The 15,637-nt window shown below is 40.5% G+C and overlaps 2 protein-coding genes across 2 annotated transcripts; both read right to left on the bottom strand.

The window, feature by feature from the left end:
- Nucleotides 1–1,081: 1,081 nt before the first annotated feature.
- Nucleotides 1,082–3,397, bottom strand: LOC114828869 (elastase-1-like). Its single transcript, XM_034287436.1, has 7 exons — nucleotides 3,284–3,397; nucleotides 2,862–2,965; nucleotides 2,632–2,732; nucleotides 2,258–2,380; nucleotides 1,455–1,591; nucleotides 1,152–1,294; nucleotides 1,082–1,093 (listed from the first exon to the last, which is right to left on the bottom strand). The coding sequence occupies exons 1-7, from the start codon at nucleotides 3,381–3,383 to the stop codon at nucleotides 1,082–1,084; spliced, it is 720 nt and encodes a 239-aa protein (XP_034143327.1). The 5' UTR covers nucleotides 3,384–3,397.
- Nucleotides 3,398–10,142: 6,745 nt separating this feature from the next.
- On the bottom strand, nucleotides 10,143–13,904 carry LOC105028855 (elastase-1). The gene is made up of 8 exons (XM_010901883.5): nucleotides 13,796–13,904; nucleotides 13,476–13,579; nucleotides 12,970–13,070; nucleotides 12,329–12,451; nucleotides 11,343–11,479; nucleotides 11,027–11,169; nucleotides 10,639–10,788; nucleotides 10,143–10,455 (listed from the first exon to the last, which is right to left on the bottom strand). Exons 1-8 carry the CDS (start codon nucleotides 13,833–13,835, stop codon nucleotides 10,444–10,446), a joined length of 810 nt encoding a protein of 269 aa, XP_010900185.4. The 5' UTR covers nucleotides 13,836–13,904; the 3' UTR covers nucleotides 10,143–10,443.
- Nucleotides 13,905–15,637: the final 1,733 nt, after the last annotated feature.

The following is a 15,637-nucleotide window of genomic DNA, read 5'->3' as shown; positions in this document are numbered from 1 at the left end:
TCCCGTTCCACCACATCCCAAAGATGATCTATTGGGTTGAGATCTGGCGACTGTTGGGGCCATTTCAGTACAGTGAACTCATTGTCATGTTCAAGAAACCAATTTGAAATGATTCGAGCTTTGTGACATGGTGCATTATCCTGCTGGAAGTAGCCATCAGCGGATGGGTACATGGTGGTCATAACGGGATGGACATGGTCAGAAACAATGCTCAGGTAGGCCGTGGCATTTAAACAATGCCCAATTGGCACTAAGGGGCCTAAAGTGTGCCAAGAAAACATCCCCCACACCATTACACCACCACCACCAGCCTCATGATGGATCCATGTTCTCGTTCTGTTTACGCCAAATTCTGACTCTACCATCTAAATGTCTCAACAGAAATCGAGACTCATCAGACCAGGCAACATTCTTCCAGTCTTCAACTGTCCAATTTTGGTGAGCTTGTGCAAATTGTAGCCTCTTTTACCTATTTGTAGTGGAGATGAATGGTACCCGGTGGGGTCTTCTGTTGTTGTAGCCCATCCGCCTCAAGGTTGTGCGTGTTGTGGCTTCACAAATGCTTTGCTGCATACCTCGGTTGTAACGAGTGGTTATTTCAGTCAAAGTTGCTCTTCTATCAGCTTGAATCAGTCGGCCCATTCTTCTCTGACCTCTAGCATCAACAAGGCATTTTCGCCCACAGGACTGCCGCATACTGGATGTTTTTCCCTTTTCACACCATTCTTTGTTAACCCTAGAAATGGTTGTGCGTGAAAATCCCAGTAACTGAGCAGATTGTTAAATACTCAGACCAGCCCGTCTGGCACCAACAACCATGCCACGCTCAAAATTGCTTAAATCACCTTTCTTTCCCATTCTTACATTCAGTTTGGAGTTCAGGAGATTGTCTTGACCAGGACCAGACCCCTAAATGCATTGAAGCAACTGCCATGTGATTGGTTGATTAGATAATTGCATTAATGAGAAATTGAACAGGTGTTACTAATAATCCTTTAGGTGAGTGTAAATGTTCAGTAAATCAGAGAAATCAGTATCTCAAAGAAAGTATTATATTGTCTCCCTCTGGTGGTCAGCCTCGCTATGACAGGCTCTAGAGTAACAGAAGAGCTAAATAACATCCAGTGGGTGGTGCTTAGAAGACGCCTTACATTACAACCAGAGTTGCTACCTCCACCAGCACAGATCATATTGGGCTTGGCGACAGCTCCCCACCAGGTAGGGCCGGAGCAGGTCGGGTAGTCCACGATGGCCAGACCAGCCTGCCTGAGGCCGATGGACAGAAAACCACCGGCTATAAGAAGGACAGGGGACATGTTAGACAAGGAGTAACAAGATGGTAACAGTGCACTCATGGGTATGAGTTGCCTCCAGACTAGATCCAAATTTGAATCTTAAAGTAATAACCCTGAATCCTGTCATTCCAGTGACTGTGATCTACTTGTATAACTCACTGACGGTGGATCCCCATCCAGTGATGTAACAGGGGTTGTTGTTGGGCAGGATCTGATCAGAAGGAGGGAGAGCAGCCAGCTGGACAGCAGAGTTCAGGATGGCCTCAGTGGACAGTTGAAGCAGGGCGATGTCATTCCTGAGGGTGTGAGGAGAACAATGTCACACCAGGGGGCGTCGTTTCACTACACAACATCCTTCTCAGACTCGGATTGAACCTTTCTGCAGTTTGTCTGTGCTTCAGATGTTTGCCCGCCTTACCACGTAAACCCCATTTCTTGTGGTTTCCACCAGATGTTGTTTTGTATTTTGTGGATGTAAACCTCCTATATAACTATTTCTAACTGTTAGGACCAAGGACTAACAGCACTGTAGGCAGTACACAAGTGACCACACTTTAAGGAGAAACCAGGGCATTTCACAGGACTGATCTTGTTTTTGTGTATTATTCATATTAGTACAATACTAAGAATAAACTGAGTTAGTATATCTACGTATGCTAACTACGGTCATTAATAAAACAGTCACACTGAAATTAAAACCACCACCTTAACCTCACACTCATTTAATTTGTTCCAGAAAAATCTCAAGTCCCCTTCTTCCCGCTTTGATATTTGTTTAAATGGATGGGACCATTTTTCTCATTTTTCTATGTTGCGTATACTAAAGTTTTACTTTTCACAAAATATTAGTTTTCACAAAATTCTTATCTAAGATTACATGTCATGGGACATGTTAAATATTATCAAATTCTTGATGTAATTCAAACATCTAATAAACATTTTATTCCAGAACCATTCTGTACCCTGATGCGAGGTCCTTGTTCCAGAGGGGGTGGATGATTATCCTGCTGATGGTAATGAGCTGCTCCGTTCCCTCAATGCTGTTCAGGTTGTATTCTCCAAGAACCACCAGAAAAGTTTTTGAACTGCAGACACACAAACAAACACAATATTGTGGTGAGATATGGTATTAAATCCTATCGCTCATTTTAAACTTTCAACTTGTATTTCAATATGTATTTCTGTACTTTGATGTTAAGTATTTGTGTTGATATAACTATGTACTGCTGGGTAATTAGACAATGCATGAGCTGAAATATATTAATATAAAACTGTTAATGTCTTATTCATACTTTTCAACAATTGTTAAAAAATCATGTGCGTCCCCTCATCCTACCTGTCCACACAAGAAGCAGCAGTCACAACCCATCCCATCCTGATCAGAACACCTCCACAGTTGTGGAAGAAGGAGATACCAGACTTGACCAGCACCGAGACCTGAGGAGAACAGCGAGACAAGAGAGTGTTAAAGATGTTGAGGCATTTTACTAGCCGGAAGGAGAAGTTGTTCACTGTTCCTTTACAGCGCAAATGAATGGTGGACCAGTACAAAGGTTGTTGTTTTACCTGCCAGGGCCAGGAGTTAGGTAGGGCAATATCACCTCCCACAACCTTGGTCCGAGGCACTTCTTCCAGGTGTTTGGGCTTAGACACCAGATCCTCAGTCAGCACTGCATGAACAGGACAGACAAGACTCCATTTAAGACAGGGAGCCAAGGATTATCAGAGACAAGATACCTTATATTAGTCTCACTCAATACGATGAGCAATCGGACAGAGAGAGAGAGAGGCAATGATAGAGAGAATGTGAAAGTCAAATAATAAATGAGAGAAAGTTAAAGAGGGAGATAGAAAATTAGTCAGAAGTAAGAGATAGTTGTTTAGGGAATTAGCTAGTTTAGGGAACATGGGAGAGAAAGAGTTCAAGAAAAAAAGACCTTGAAGGAAATAGATTTAGTAGAGATTTAGTAGAGATTGTTATATCTCACCCAGGGCTATGAGAGCACTCAACAGCATGCATTTCATCATGTCTCCGGTCTTTATGTCAGGCTGTACTGACAGAGAATTATTTTTCCTGTTATATACCATGAGGATTTAGGACACCCGCCCTCCCCTAACCTTTAGGGTTTAGATCAAGCTTCTTATGTTACACTGAAAAGGAAATATTATCATTAGGGATTACATGACAGGTCACTTGATGCCAACTGTTTGGTCTTTTTTCCCTTTAAAAAAAGAATTCAAACCCTACTATTTTAGTACCAAATGACCAATCTTCATGTAACTTGATATATGGCATTAATGGATGAACATCACTAAATATTTTATAAACCAGGCCAGTATGTAAAATTACTTGGCCGCTGTTGACCAGTACTCCTTCAAGTGAACACAAGACTGGTGACAAATTAAAGGAGAATCTAACTTAAAATGTCTCAGTAAGGTGTTGGGCCATGAGCCTCCAGAACCGCTTCACTGTGTCTTGGCATCGATTCTATGAGTCTCTGGAACTCCACTGGAGGGATCGAACACCACTGTTTCAATAGGCGTTCACTCATTTGGTATTTTGATGATGTGTCAGAGAGCACTGTCTAACATGTCGGTCCAAAACATCCCACAGATGTTCAGTTGGGTTGAGATCTGGTGAGTGCAAAGACCATAGCACAAGATTCACAACATTTTTATACCAATTAATCAGTTTAGTTGCCCCTCTTGACCCATGGTCATCCTAGAAAAACTGAATAATTAAATCTCTTTCAGGGTCATTTACATATTTTTCTCTTGCCATCTTGATCCAAAATCAAGTCAGACTGGGCCTGCTCTGTATTTTTATTCAGGCCACAATGCAAGATAGGGTGTTAATTGTATAGGGCCTTCAGCATACATTATGTTCCTCTACTAATTTATTTGGGTTTTTCTTTTACCCATGTCAGCCATCTCTATATGCATACAAATCAAAACATAATCATATTTACATAAATGTACTGTATGTAAATTGCCACAACTGTGTTACCATGTAACATATGCAAGTAAATTCAGTTTGCCAAACGGTGGTGCCATAACGTGAGCTTGATTACATTTGGCACACATGCTCATGGTTATAAATCTAGCTAATATAGGAAATTTGGGCCACATGGTGGCACCAGTAAACAGGAAAAATAACCCATGCGGCTTTAGGTGAAATCGGGTCTGTCGGTGCAAAAGTTATGCAATAAGGCCCGGAGTTGCTGATTGCTGAAACCAGCTCGATGCTGATTACAGCTTTAATTATTTAATTTTTTACCATTGTTTATTATTATTAGGGATTAAGCAGTGAAACTAGTGAAACATTGGATTTGCTGCAATTTTGGATTTTGAGGAAAATGCTTTAAAAAATCACTTCTTCTGTACTAAATGTCAAATCTTCACATAACTTGATATTTGTTATCTATAGATTGTGGTAATTAATTAATGGATAAACCATGTCATTGTGTCAAAAACATGGCTGTTATTGTCCAATAAATCCGCAAGTAGGCATGGTTTTGCACATATTGTGCATCAGATACCTTTAATCTTTTCCCCTGCATGATATATGTAAAGTGAACATGGCCTTAATTAAGGCTAATTGATTTTCGGAGTAAAACTGGCTTTGATATTAGTCAGTGCTTACCCAGCCTCAGACTTCACTGCAAATCAACCTCCCTTGATTACATGTTTTTTTGGATGTGGACATAAATTAAGAGGTTTTGGCACCACTCCTTTGTCTCTATCTGTTTTTGGTGCTAGTAAATCTAGTAATAGGAGAATGTTTTTATTGTTTGTTCATGATTCCAGGAGCATTACTGAAAGAAATAGAGTAACTTCCTTTTAAGAACATAGTATAGAAAGGATCTCAACCTCCGTTTTACTCCACAAAGGTGGAGGCGCAGCCTGCATCTCAAGTGGCTAACACAAAAGCCTAAGCTTTTCTGCCCTGGATGGAATTTCTCTCCCATTCAGTACCTTGAATGTGCAGTGGTTAAAATGCCAGGTTTCTGTGATGTTAAAGAATGAGACAAAGATAGATCATGTCAGAACTTTTTCCACTTTTAATGTGACCTATGATGTGAACAATTCAACTGAAAAACGAACTGAAATGAAAAATGAAAAATAAAAACCTTACAATAACCTGGTTGCATAAGTGTGCACACCCTCTTATAACTGGGGATGTGGCTGTGTTCAGAATTAACTAATCACATTCAAACTTATGTTAAATAGATGTCTTTACACACCTGGCATCATTAAAAGTGATGATGGCAATGTATTTCCAATGGAAATGTCTCTTTTTTTTACACATTTGGACATTGGGAGATTATGGGCATGAGAAACTTAACACGACTCATAAGTGCTGACTAACTGTGAACAGAGGACAATAGAAAGGACGTGATGCCAGTTACTGAAGGGCCCCACACATCCCGTCCACACATCTTCCTGATAGGAGTTGTCCATATGACTGTCATAGGCTCTATGAATATGCCCATGGACCATAGGGGAGGTTGGAACATACCATAAGGGTATTTTGTAGGATAAACCTTTCTGATTGGAGGATAATAGTCTGTGTAATGGTTGGCTATGATCACTGACCTCCTCCTATGTGTCCTGACATATTAGACTAATCTATTCAGTCTCTGTGAAAAATAAATTATTCATTTTTTTTGGTTGGGCCATATTTATTTTTAATGTGACAGATTTGTACAGATCCCCACAATCTTCTTAGTATGGATTTTGACCACACAGTGCTACCTCAAAGTATGTGAACCCCTTGTGCAATTATATATTTTCTTAGTTTTCAACATTAAATCTTTTTTAATCAGAACCAGTCTTTTTTAATCTGATATAACAGGTTTATAGATACCCATTCTACATGTTGGTTAATAGGATATTGTGTGTAGTAGCAAAATAACATTTAAAAGGAATATTGGAAAGTGCATGTGCAAAAGTAAGTGAACCCCAAGTTGCATTGGTAAAATAAGTAGGTAAGTAGAATCAGGTGGGTAAATCATTTGGTACCAAAGAAACCATTTAAATAAGTGATCTAGAAGAAAGAATTTGGGTGGGACTGATTAATAGAGAAAATAAATTCTGTTTGGTCTTACCCATATATGTGAATGAAAAAAAAAAAAACACCATGCCAAGAGGAACAGAGATCTCAGAGGCTATTTCTGAGAAGTGGATATTTTATTGTATTTCTGAAATGAGGATATTTTTGTTGCCCTTGGTTTAGCAAGTTCTATTCAATTGTAATGAGGATTCCTTCATGAAATGTTTTACTGTTCACTGTATGTAATATATGGGGGATCACATTTTCAATGACAACCTGTCCAAGGGATAAAACAGGACGAGACATCACACAGTAACTTACAAAGATGAATACAAATAAAAACTTTAAAAGGTGCCCTCCAGAATTATTGCCTCCATTTGTATAAAGCAAACAATTCTTGGGTGGGGGGCTATGGGGTCAACCAGTGCAGAGGGTTGAGGACTAGACCCGACCAGTAGAGCCCGGCACTCCAGAGCCTCCCAGGCTGGTCCGGCCCTCCCTTTCCTGTCATGCGGGCCCCGCACACTCGTCCCACTCCTGCCTGCCATCACGCCCTGTCCATGTCCAGAGCTGCCGCCTACATCAGTGCGCTGCCCTCCCTCCCCTTAGGATTTTGGTTGGAGGGGAGGGGTTCTGTGAGGTTCTGTTTTGTTCCATTTTGTTGTTCCTGTTGCCCTTGAATGTAGCTTATTCTGTTTGGTTTTTGTTCTTTGCTCTTGAATGTAGCTTGTTCTGTTTGGTTTTTGTCCTTTGCTCTTGAATGTAGCTTGTTCTGTTTGGTTTTTGTCCTTTGCTCTTGAATGTAGCATGTTCTGTTTGGTTTTTGTCCTTTGCTCTTGAATGTAGCTTGTCCTTGTGCCTTAATTGTTTTCACCTGTGTCTTGTTAGCTCGCTATTTAGCCTGCCCAGTTCTTTTCAGCCCTTGTCTAGTCATTTAGTATGTTTTGTTTATGTCGTCCAGCCAGCCTGCCTAATATTTCTGCCGTTTTGTTGTTTTTGCCTGCCCTCGTGTTGTCATTAAATACATCATTGTCCGTTAACGCTTTGCCAGGTGTCCTGCTTTACATACACTCACCTAAAGAATTATTCGGAACACCTGTTCAAATTCTCATTAATGCAATTATCTAATCAACCAATCACATGGCAGTTGCTTCAATGCATTTAGGGGTGTGATCCTGGTCAAGACAATCTCCTGAACTCCAAACTGAATGTCAGAATGGGAAAGAAAGGTGATTTAAGCAATTTTGAGCGTGGCATTGTTGTTGGTGCCTGATGGGCCGGTCTGAGTATTTCACAATCTGCTGAGTTACTGGGATTTTCAACCATTTCTAGGGTTTACAAAGAATGGTGTGAAAAGGGAAAAACATCCAGTATGCGGCATTCCTGTGGGCGATAATGCCTTGTTGATGCTAGAGGTCAGAGGAGAATGGGCCGACTGATTCAAGCTGATAGAAGAGCAACTTTGACTGAAATAACCACTCGTTACAACCGAGGTATGCAGCAAAGCATTTGTGAAGGTAGAGTCAGAATTTGGCGTAAACAGAATGAGAACATGGATCCATCATGCCTTGTTACCACTGTGCAGGCTGGTGGTGGTGGTGTAATGGTGTGGGGGATGTTTTCTTGGCACACTTTAGGCCCCTTAGTGTCAATCGGGCATCGTTTAAATGCCACAGCCTACCTGAGCATTGTTTCTGACCATGTCCATCCCGTTATGACCACCATGTGCCCATCCTCTGATGGCTACTTCCAGCAGGATAATGCACCATGTCACTAAGCTCGAATCATTTCAAATTGGTTTCTTGAACATGACAATTAGTTCACTGTACTGAAATGGCCCCCACAGTCGCCAGATCTCAACCCAATAGATCATCTTTGGGATGTGGTGGAACGGGAGCTTCGTGCCCTGGATGTGCATCCCACAAATCTCCATCAACTGCAAGATGCTATCCTATCAATATGGGCCAATATTTCTAAAGAATGCTTTCAGCACCTTGTTGAATCAATGCCACGTAGAAATAAGGCAGTTCTGAAGGCGAAAGGGGGTCAAACACAGAATTAGTATGGTGTTCCTAATAATCCTTTAGGTGAGTGTATATCGTGGCAGAAATCAAACATTTAATTGACGTCAAGTTGACATTTACGTCTTCAGGACTAAATTGGCTTTTGGTAAGACTTCCAGATTGCCTGTTGATACTAATTGTAAGTTTGGTGACCAAAAGATTATTCTGCAGTTCTCCAGCTTTGATGCATAAATCTCCTACTGATCTACCTACTGCATGGCATGCAAGCAAAATACACTTGGTCCTGATCCAGGCAGGATCTTTACAGCTCCAGTTGATTCAAACTTCTTAATGATTGCCCCTGATAGAGGAGATGTGTATTTTTTGATGTGTAGTTATTTTCATTTTTTTTAAAGATTTATTGATCTTTTGCCTCACTTCATGTAAAGTCCCCAGTCCAAACCAATCCGGTGCCTCGCTGGTGTACTAATCACCAGCCTGCAGTCGCCTCAACACACCCGATGTCGGCACCCCTGTTCGTCATTCATTCATCACCAGTGACACGATTTAAGTTGATCACTGTGGATTACATTATATATATATAGCATGTGTCTTTGCCTACCAGTTGTTTTGAAAGAATTATCAGTTTTTCTTTTTTTCCTTTATTTTCTGTTATGCTCACTCCCCCTACATTTGATGCATTCTCTGACCTTATGTTGACTGACTATTATTGGGGTTTGGCATGTGGGTCACCTAATATACGCTTGACTTGAAAAAGTCAAGCATGACCACTTAAGAATTCCTAAGAAAACTAAAAAAGTTCCTACTGACATTTACATTCACATTGTAGTCATTTAGATGGCACCCTTATCCAGAGCAAGTTCCAGTAGCATGTCAATACACACACTGTAATTAGCTCACAGTGTGTAATTAGCTTACAGAGTGTAATTAGCTTACAGTGTGTAATTAGCTTAGTTTAAGCTGTTTTGAATTGGCAAGGTAAATGTGCTATTAACAGGCCTGATGCTGCAACAATTTGAGCCAATGGATGATGTTAATACAACCCCGTTTCCAAAAAGGTTGGGATGCTGCATAAAATGGTGTGGGGTTCTGCATTGGTGGAGAACAATCCATTATGTCTTCATATTGTCAAGTGGTCTTAAAATTTGAAACTTTTCATGTTTCCAGCATTAAGGTAGGACTATTTTCTTTGAGCAATGTTTGAACACGTGCACACACACTGGTAAAATGTCTTCAACATTTACAGGCTTATTGTTTGGGGACCTATGCCAACCCGGGACAAAGCTTATGATGACCAAAACCAAAAGTATTTTTCAACCTTGTTAGCAATGATTTGGTAATCCATGTGAGTAGTACTCTTTTGTAATGAAACTATAAGCTAACGAGCTAAAAACAAATTCAGTGCACACAACATTCAAACGTTTGTTCTTTGACACATCAAATGAATGGCGTATTTAAACTGCATTCTGGTAAAGTTCTGCATCACACACCATCTACTTATGCACAAAAGACAGATGTCATTTATTAATTTAGGAAAATAAATAAATACCATTGAGTGTGCTCACATGGCCAATTTTCACTTTTTTGGATGAGCAACTTTTTTTATTGGAATGAGGATTCTTTCATGAAAATTATAAAATTCTTTGTTATCCATTTTCCTAAATATGTAAAACTAGTCATAAGGTATTCCCTTTCAGATTTTCACTCACAATTCTGTGACATAAATAATGTGGATTTCACATGAAGAGTAAAAAGTACACATGAAAGAAATTTAACTTGATAAAGGATAGTTTATTAAATTTTAAGAGAAGAATACGACAGAGACATGGTTGAGTAGTATTTGTGGTGAACCATGACCGAAGACGTGGGTACTTTCTGCTTCAAAGATCATGCTCCTTTTCTGAAGATACGCATATTTTGTATGTGTCTGACAGATTATTCTTTATTAGACCGAAAGTTTTGGAAAGACGAAAGAGACAGCCCTTGCTGAAAAAACTGCTGCAGCAGCACATCTGCGTCAGGGGCAACAGCATAGATCACTGAGACGCCACAAGACACTGCCTGGTCCTGTTCACCCGGTGAACTGTAGAGCAAATGAAGAGGGATATAATGTAAATGCTGAGACAGAGACTGACATTAATGTTACAGGGGGAAAAAACAATGTTTACCTCAATTTTGGGACCTCTTTAAAAATATCTGCCATAGACAAGCTGTGATGTTAATTGAGTAGTCCCACTCTCCGGTCCCTAGCCGGTATTGTACTTACTCCAGTGATCCAGCTGATGTAGGCAGACACACGGGTGAATCCGGTGGGCTTCTGGAAGGTGTTGCAACCAGCTGCAGAAACAAAGCTGGTCACCCCATGGACGTAGTACCTCCCCCCCACCTGACAGTTCAGGGGGCCGCCAGAGTCACCCTACAGGACAGAGGGGAAGAGGTGAGTGCTACAGTTAAATCAAATCAGTTCCATGCAACATTGTGCATGCAATATGTCTCAATGCAATAAGATACTAATTTTACAAAATATATGTGAAACATGTTATTTTATTCATTTCCTACGTTTAAAAAAAAAATCTTATTGCAAAAATATTTCAATGTCGAGCAGCAACAGAGCTAAATATTATCCAATGGGTCGGGCTTAGAATGCATCTTACATTGCAAGCAGAGTTTGTACTTCCACCAGCACAGATCATATTGGGCTTGGCGACAGCTCCCCACCAGGAAGGGCTGGAGCAGGTCTGGTAGTCCACGATGGGCAGATATGCTTGCCTCAGGCTGTTAGAAACAAGACCGCCAGCTATAGGAAGGACAGGGGACATGTTAGGTAAGGGAGAACCTGGACATGTAGCACATTCAGCTATAAAGAAGTATGCAAAAGAGACAAATATATTCTCCATGCAGAAATTAAACTTAAATGATCAACCCGAAACCCTGTCATTCCAGTGACTGTGATCTACTTGTATAACTCACTGACGGTGGATCCCCATCCACTGATGTAACAAGCGTAGTTATTGGGCAGGATCTGACCAGAGGGAGGGAGAGCAGCCAGCTGGACAGCAGAGTTCAGGGTGGCTGGAGTGGACAGTTGAAGCAGGGCGATGTCGTTCCTGAGGGTCAGAAGAACAAAATGACATTCCTGAGGGTCAGAAGAACATAATGTCATTCCTGAGGGTCAGAAGAACATAATGTCATTCCTGAGGGTCAGAAGAACATAATGACATTCCTGAGGGTCAGAAGAACATAATGTTGTTCCTGAGGGTCAGAAAAACATAATGTCATTCCTGAGGATTAGAAGAACATGATGTCATTCCTGAGGATTAGAAGAACATGATGTCATTCCTGAGGATTAGAAGAACATGATGTCATCCCTGAGGATTAGAAGAACATGATGTCATCCCTGAGGATTAGAAGAACATGATATCATTCCTGAGGGTCAGAAGAACATTCCTGAGGGTTAGAAGAACATAATGTCATTCCTGAGGGTTAGAAGAACATGATGTCATTCCTGAGGGTTAGAAGAACATGATGTCATTCCTGAGGGTTAGAAGAAAACATAATGTCATTCCTGAGGGTCAGAGTAGAAAAGGGTCACACCAGGTGATGCCATTTTGGCCCAAACTCATATATTTCTTTCTCACAGATTCCTAGCTAAGATTTTGGAGGTTCTGTGTCCACGCTTTACTCTAAAAAGTGTGACAGCGCTGTTTATCTTTTGTTGTCAGATATTATTAAGGTTGTGCAGGTTTCTTTTCTTTTCGCCCAACTTAGAAAATTATTTGGGGCACTTTTTGTGCCATATTAAAGGATTTTTTGTTATATTCACATAATTTGTATATTTAATATCTTGCTACACAGTTACATGGCATAATAATAATGTATTGTATTAAAATATATTCCAAATCGTGACACAATTCAAATTCAACCAAACAAAATGTTATTCCAGAACCATTCTGTACCCTGATGCGAGGTTCTTGTTCCAGAGGGGGTGGATGATGATCCTGCTGACGGTAATGAGCTGCTCTGTTCCTTCAATGCTGTTCAGGTTGTACTCTCCAAGAACCACCAGCAAAGTCTTAGGGCTGCAGACACACAAACATTGTCGTGAGATAGGAAGTTAAACCTCATCAAATAATCTGGGACTTTTTAATCTATAGGTTTTCTGTATCTTTTTTGTACTTTGATGTAGAAGTATTTGTTTAACCTATACTGCATGCAGTATAATAGATAAATGCATGGACTAAAAGGTATTTCTATAAAACCATTCATTTCTTATATTACGATTTGCCAGCAACGCGACAATAGTAACTACATAAGAAATAAAAGCACAACAATTTAGATTTTCTGATACCACAGTTTTTTATGCTCTGGAAGAAATTAAGAGACCACTGCACCCTTTTTCTTTCCTTTCCAAAAAAGTTGAAAAATTCAGTTTTGAGTGAGGAACCGAAGCATTCAATCGGTCTCTTAATTTTAACCATTTTGTTCCTCACTCAAAAACTTCCTTTTCAGCTTTTTTGGAAAGGAAAGGAAAAGGTGCAGTGGTCTCTTAATTTTTTCCAGAGCATGTTATAAAATCATGTTCAGCCCTTCCTCCTACCTGTCCACACAGGAAGCAGCAGTCAAAACCCATCCAGTCCTGATCAGAATACCTCCACAGTTTTGGAAGTAGGAGACACCAGACTTGACCAAGAGAGAGACCTGAGGAGAACAGCAAGACAGGAGAGAAGAGGGTGTTCAAGAGCCGTAAGGAGAAATTGTTCACCATTCTCCTACAGCACGAAATAATGAACATATTGACTAAGAATTAAGTCTATGATCATTGTACTGTAGTATGACAAACAGTTGCGACTGAACATTTGCCTACATCCTCCAACTCCTCTCAGACAGATAAAGGTGCGTTGGTTAAATCACAGACCTCGGACCAGTCAAGCAGGTTAATGTTAACACCCAGAAAAAATTGCTGTGACAAGAGATTTAGCTTAGGTGAACCAGCATCTTCTGAACTCTTTGTTCACAATTCTTTTTCATCTGAAAATTAAGAATTAATTTACCAGGTTGGTTTTACAAGGCAATAAGAGACCAGTACAAAGGTTGTTGTTTTACCTGCCAGGGCCAGGAGTTAGGTAGGGCAATACCACCTCCCACAACCTTGGTCCGAGGCACTTCTTCCAGGTGTTTGGGCTTGGACACCAGATCCTCAGTCAGCACTGCATGATCAGGACAGACAAGACTCCATTAAAGACAGGGAGCCAAGGATTCTCAGAGGCAAGATTCCTTATATTAGTCTCACTCAATAACATAAGCAATCAGACAGTCAAACAAGCATCAAAGAGAGACTGGGAATTAACAAGTTCAAAGAGAACTATGAGAAAAAGAAAGAAAGTGTCTCAAGGAAAGAGTGTTTAGAGATTGCCAGTTCTCACCCAGGGCTGCAAGAGCGCTCAACAGGATGAATCTCAGCATGTTTGCAGTCTGTGTGTCAGTCTGTACTGATGGAGTAATCCTGTTCCTCTTTTATACCCTCAGGATTCAAGACTCCTCCATAACCGAACCAATCAGGGTTTAGATCAAGGTTATTATAACACACTGAAACTGAAAATAAAAACTAATCACTAGAAATAACCAGGTCACTCTTGACTTAATGCCATCAGGTTGCCATTTGCTAGCATTTTTTATGAATCTTTTCCCTTGCTCAAGTGGTATTTAGTGGAAACATTTCTATTCAGGGTTTGCACTGTTTAAACACTTTTACTGTTATAAATAAATTAAAGAAAAAAACAGCATAAAGTGTCTCAGTAAGATGTTGGGCCTCAAGACATCAAGACTTTAAAACAGCTTCACTGCATTGTGGATTTAATGATATGAGTCTCTGGATCTCTCCTGGAGGGATGAAGCACCATTCAACCAAAATATATTTCCTCATTTTGATGATGGTGGCAGAGAGGACAGTCCAACACATAGATCCTTTCCTATTGCCATCTTGATCCAAAATTGAGGTCAACTGGCCCTGCTCAGCATTTTTATACGTTCCACTGAAATAGGATGTTAATTGCTTAATTGCGTCACTCAGTTCACCTGAAAGGAAGCATCTGTATTCGTTATGTTCCTCCACTCATTTATTCATGTTTTTCCTTTAATTTGTCACAAATCTTTATTTCCTGATGAGTTACATGAAACATTAAATCAGTACATGTTTCTGTGCAAATTCCAGTGGCGTTGTCTGGAATTTTGCCAGGAATGCTGTTTTAAAAGGTAACACACCCACCTGTCTGAGAAGTGTAGAAATATTTTCTCAACCAGCCATGAAGAAAATGGGGTGACTAAGTTCCACATTTCTAAACAGTTCCCTGATATGGATGTAACTAACCGGTATCAGCTAATAAACAGAATAATGTAATCACTGAGAATTATAACCTTTGTGAGTTTCAATGCAGATGATGTAATACTTTGAACTTAACAATACATTTTGTACATTCAGATATTCAATACCATTCAAAAGTTTGGAGTCCTTTAGAAATGTTCTTGTTTTTGAAAGAAAAGCTAATTTTTCTGCACATCAACAGTGAAACGGCAACTCCAGGATGCTGGCCTTCTAGACAGAGTTGCAAAGAAAAAGTCTTAAAAGGAAAAGATTGTAGAACAGGTTCACACTGAGCACTTGTCACAGACGTGAAAGAGTCTGGAGACGCCGTGGTGAACATTATGCTGCCTGCAACATCATCCAGCATGACCGGTTTGGGGGTGGGTCAGTGATGGTCTGGGGAGGCATATGCTTGGATGGTCACACAGACCTCCCTGACTGCTCTTAGGTACAGGGATGAAATCCTCAGACTCATTGTCAGACCTTACGCTGGTGCAATGGCCCCTGGGTTCCTCCTTGTGCACACTCTGGACTCCTCTTGTGGCCAGAGTGTGTAGGCAGTTCCTTGATGACAAAGGCATTGATGCCATTGACTGGCCCTCAGGTTCCCCAGGCCTGAATCCAATTGAGAACCTCTGGGATATTATGTATCAGTGCATCTGACAACACCGAGTAACACAACAGACCGTCCAGGAGCTCACTGATGCTCTGATCCAGGTCTGGGAATAGATCAGACGTTGTCGGGAGTGCATACAGGCACGTGGGGGTCAAACATACTGCTGAGTCACATTATGAGTTGCCATGAGAAAATACACGCAAGTTGGAACAGCCTGTGATTTTAATTGTTTACTTTGATTTTCAGTGTGAGTTTGAATCCAGCCCTCAATCGGTTGGTGATTTTGTT

The sequence above is a fragment of the Esox lucius genome, chromosome 17 (assembly GCF_011004845.1).
Source record: "Esox lucius isolate fEsoLuc1 chromosome 17, fEsoLuc1.pri, whole genome shotgun sequence".
Lineage (NCBI taxonomy): Eukaryota > Metazoa > Chordata > Actinopteri > Esociformes > Esocidae > Esox > Esox lucius.
The sequence above is the reverse complement of the archived record's forward strand: the minus strand, read 5'-3'. Positions and strand labels throughout refer to the sequence as shown.

Coding starts and splice junctions, on each gene's coding strand:
- LOC114828869 (XM_034287436.1), bottom strand. CDS start 3,383: ATGGTATATAACAGGAAAAATAATTCTCTGTCAGTACAGCCTGACATA. Junction 2,966..3,283: donor GAGTGCTCTCATAGCCCTGG/GTGAGATATAAC, acceptor CTGTTCATGCAG/TGCTGACTGAGGATCTGGTG. Junction 2,381..2,631: donor GCTGCTTCTTGTGTGGACAG/GTAGGATGAGGG, acceptor GTGTGTCTGCAG/TTCAAAAACTTTTCTGGTGG.
- LOC105028855 (XM_010901883.5), bottom strand. CDS start 13,835: ATGCTGAGATTCATCCTGTTGAGCGCTCTTGCAGCCCTGG. Junction 12,452..12,969: donor GCTGCTTCCTGTGTGGACAG/GTAGGAGGAAGG, acceptor GTGTGTCTGCAG/CCCTAAGACTTTGCTGGTGG. Junction 11,480..12,328: donor AACAAGAACCTCGCATCAGG/GTACAGAATGGT, acceptor TCTGACCCTCAG/GAACGACATCGCCCTGCTTC.